General features: G+C 42.5%; 1 protein-coding gene across 1 annotated transcript; it reads right to left on the minus strand.

Moving 5' to 3' along the window:
- Positions 1-389: 389 nt before the first annotated feature.
- Positions 390-917, minus strand: LOC138883244 (uncharacterized). Its single transcript, XM_070163917.1, has one exon. The coding sequence runs from the start codon at positions 915-917 to the stop codon at positions 390-392; it is 528 nt and encodes a 175-aa protein (XP_070020018.1).
- Between the last annotated feature and the right edge of the window lie 2413 nt (positions 918-3330).

Here is a 3330-nt window from a genome sequence, read left to right on the forward strand (position 1 = left end):
CTCAAGGTTCAACTTCTTCAAAGCCCACATGGCCTTATGCTAAAGTTCCACCGGAAGATGATACGCCTTCCCGAACACCAACCGCTATGGGGACATCCTGATCGGTGTTTTGTAGGCCGCCATATAAGCCCAAAGAGCATCATCAAGTTTTCTTGACCAATCCATCTGGTTGGCATTCACAGTCTTTGACAAAATACTCTTGATCTCCCGGTTGGATACTTCAACTTGTCTATTTGCTTAAGGATGGTAGGGGGTCGATACTTTATGAGTAACACCATACTTTGTGAGTAAGGTATCAAGAGGCTTGTTGCAAAAATGTGATCCCCTGTCACTAATAATGGCCCTAGGAGTACCGAATCTTGTAACGATGTTCTTCTTCAAAAATGCCATCACACTTCGAGCTTCTTGTTGGGTAAAGCCATGGCTTCAACCCATTTTGATACATAGTCCACAACTACCAAAATGTAAGTATTCCCACAAGAGCTCATGAACGGTTCCATGAAATCAATGCCCCTTACATCAAAGATGTCAATTTCTAAGATGGTGGTGAGGGGCATCTCATTCTTCTTAGAAATCCCACCGGCTCTTTGACATTCATCATAATGCTTGACTAGATCACTAGCGTCCTTGTAGAGATTAGGCCAATAGAATCCACAACTCAACACTTTTGTTGTTGTTCTAGCTCCACCATGGTGACCACCATACGGTGAAGAGTGCCAAGCCTCAAGAATTTCCACTTGTTCCTCCTCCGGCACACATCTTCGAATCACACCATCAGTACAAATTTGGAAGAGATACAGTTCATCCCAATAGTAATCAAGGCAATCCCGTTTGAGCTTCTTCCTTTGGTTTGAAGAGAACTCATTCGGTATAAAGCCACTTAGAAGATAATTTGCTAAGATGGTGAACCATGACATATCGGTCATTGAAATAGCTAAAAGCTGCTCATTTGGGAAGGAATTATTGATCTCTAAGCCATCATGTGGCCTCCCCTCCTCCTCCAATCAAGACACCTGGTCCACCACTTGATTTTCACTACCTTTTTGGTCTTGGATCTCTAGATCAAACTCTTGCAATAGAAGCACCCCACTGTATTAACCTTGCCTTAGAATCTTTCTTGCTCATCAAGCATCGAAGCGCCATATGGTCGGTGTAAACAGTTACCTTTCTACCTATCAAATACGGGCGGAACTTCTCCATAGCAAAGACAATAGCAAGTAGCTCTTTTTTGGTCACTGTGTAATTGACTTGGGCATCATTCATGGTATTACTAGCATAGTAGACCGGATGGAAGATTTTGTTGATTCGCTGCCCCAAAACTGCTCCAACCGCCACATCATTTGCATCACATATGAGCTCGAAAGGTAAGCTCCAATCCGGTGCGGTGATAATAGGAGTAGTAGCCAACTTGAACTTGAACAATTCGAATGCCTTCATACAATCTTCATTGAAATGGAACTTGGCATCCTTCTCCAAAAGTTTACACAAAGGGTTTACTACCTTGGAATCCTTGATGAATCGGCAATAGAACCCCGCATGACCCAAGAAGCTCCTCACTCCCTTCATGGATATAGTGGGAGGGAGTTTGGAGATCACCTCAATTTTTGCCTTGTCGACCTCAATACCATGCTTTGAAATTTTGTGGTCGAGGACTATGCCTTTCTCAACCATGAAGTGACATTTCTCCCAATTCAACACCAAATTTGTCTCCTCACATCTTTCCAACACCTTATCCAAATTGTTCAAGCACTCATCAAAAGAATTCCCAACCACAGAAAAATCATCCATGAAGACTTCAAGAATATCCTCCACCATGTCGGTGAAGATAGCCATCATACACCGTTGAAAAGTTGTCGGTGCATTGCATAACCCAAATGGCATCCGCGAGAATGCGAAAATACCATAGGGGCATGTGAAGTAGTCTTTTCTTGGTCCTCCGGAGCAATAAAAATTTGATTGTAGCTGGAATACCCATAGAGGAAACAATAGAAAGCACGATCGCCCAACCTATCAAGCATTTAATCAAGGAAGGGAAGTGGAAAATGATCTTTTCTTGTAACTTTTTTGAGCTTGTGATAATCCATACACACCCTCCAGCTGGTCACTGTTCTTTTAGAAATCAACTCGTTCTTGTCATTGGTAACCACAATCATGCCCCCTTTATTTGGCATACATTGCACCGGAGAAGTCCATGAACTATCGAAAATAGGGTAAACAACCCCAGCATCCAACAACTTTATGATCTCCTTATTGACCACCTCTTGCATTGCTTCATTTAGCCTCCTTTGATATTCAACGGAGGGTTTGGTACCCTCCTCTGGAATAATCTTGTGCATGCAAAAGGTGGGACTGATACCCAGATGTCCGTCAATGTCCATCCAATTTCTCTCTTCCTTCTTTGTAGCACCTCCAATGTGAACTCTACCTGCATGTTAGTCAAACAAGAGGAAAGAATAACTGGTAAAGTAGAAGAATGGCCAAGGAATTCATACCTGATATGTGGAGGCAATGGCTTTAACTCCAAAGTGGGAGGCTCCTCGATTGAGGGCTTTGTTGGAGGAGTATTCCGGTTTTCAAGATCCAAGGATAACTTGCGGGATTCATAAGTGTACGACCCCATTCCTTGCAATGAATTCACACATTCCACATAGCCTTCTTTCTCCTCATCATTATCAAGGTTGAGCAAAAAGGCTTCCAAATTATCCTCAACATTCATTGTGGCACTAACATCATCAATAATCACATCGGTCACCAAATCCACGAACGAACAAACTTTATTACTATTCGGTTGCCTCATAGATTTGCACACATGGAAGACCACCTTTTCATCCCCACCCGGAAAGTAAGCTCATCGGCTTCCACATCAATAAGAGCCTTCCCCATAGTAAGGAAAGGTCTACCCAAAATAATAGGCACCTCATAGTCCACTTCACAATCAAGAATCACAAAGTCCGCCGGGAGGATGAACTTGTCAATACAAACTAACACATCATCAATAATACCCAATGGTCTCTTCATTGTACGATCCGCCATTTTCATCCTCATAGATGTGGGTCTTGGTTGCCCAATCCCTAAAGTTTTGAATACCGAGTAGGGCATCAAATTGATACTCGCCCCTAGATCACATAAAGCTTTGGCAAAATCGGCACTCCCAATAGTGCAAGGGATTGTGAAAGCATCGGGATATTCCAATTTCGTAGCCATTGAGTGCATAATAGCACTCACTTAATGTGTCATCTTGATAGTCTCACAATTCATCAATCTTTTCTTTGTCACCAAATCCTTCATGAACTTTTCATATCCCGGAATTTGTTCCAATGCCTTAATCAA

This window comes from Nicotiana sylvestris, chromosome 12, assembly GCF_000393655.2.
Source record: "Nicotiana sylvestris chromosome 12, ASM39365v2, whole genome shotgun sequence".
Taxonomy (NCBI): domain Eukaryota; kingdom Viridiplantae; phylum Streptophyta; class Magnoliopsida; order Solanales; family Solanaceae; genus Nicotiana; species Nicotiana sylvestris.

Bases quoted from the DNA above. Each gene is read 5' to 3' on its own strand.
- LOC138883244 (XM_070163917.1), bottom strand. From the start codon at position 917: ATGTCATGGTTCACCATCTTAGCAAATTATCTTCTAAGTGGCTTTATA.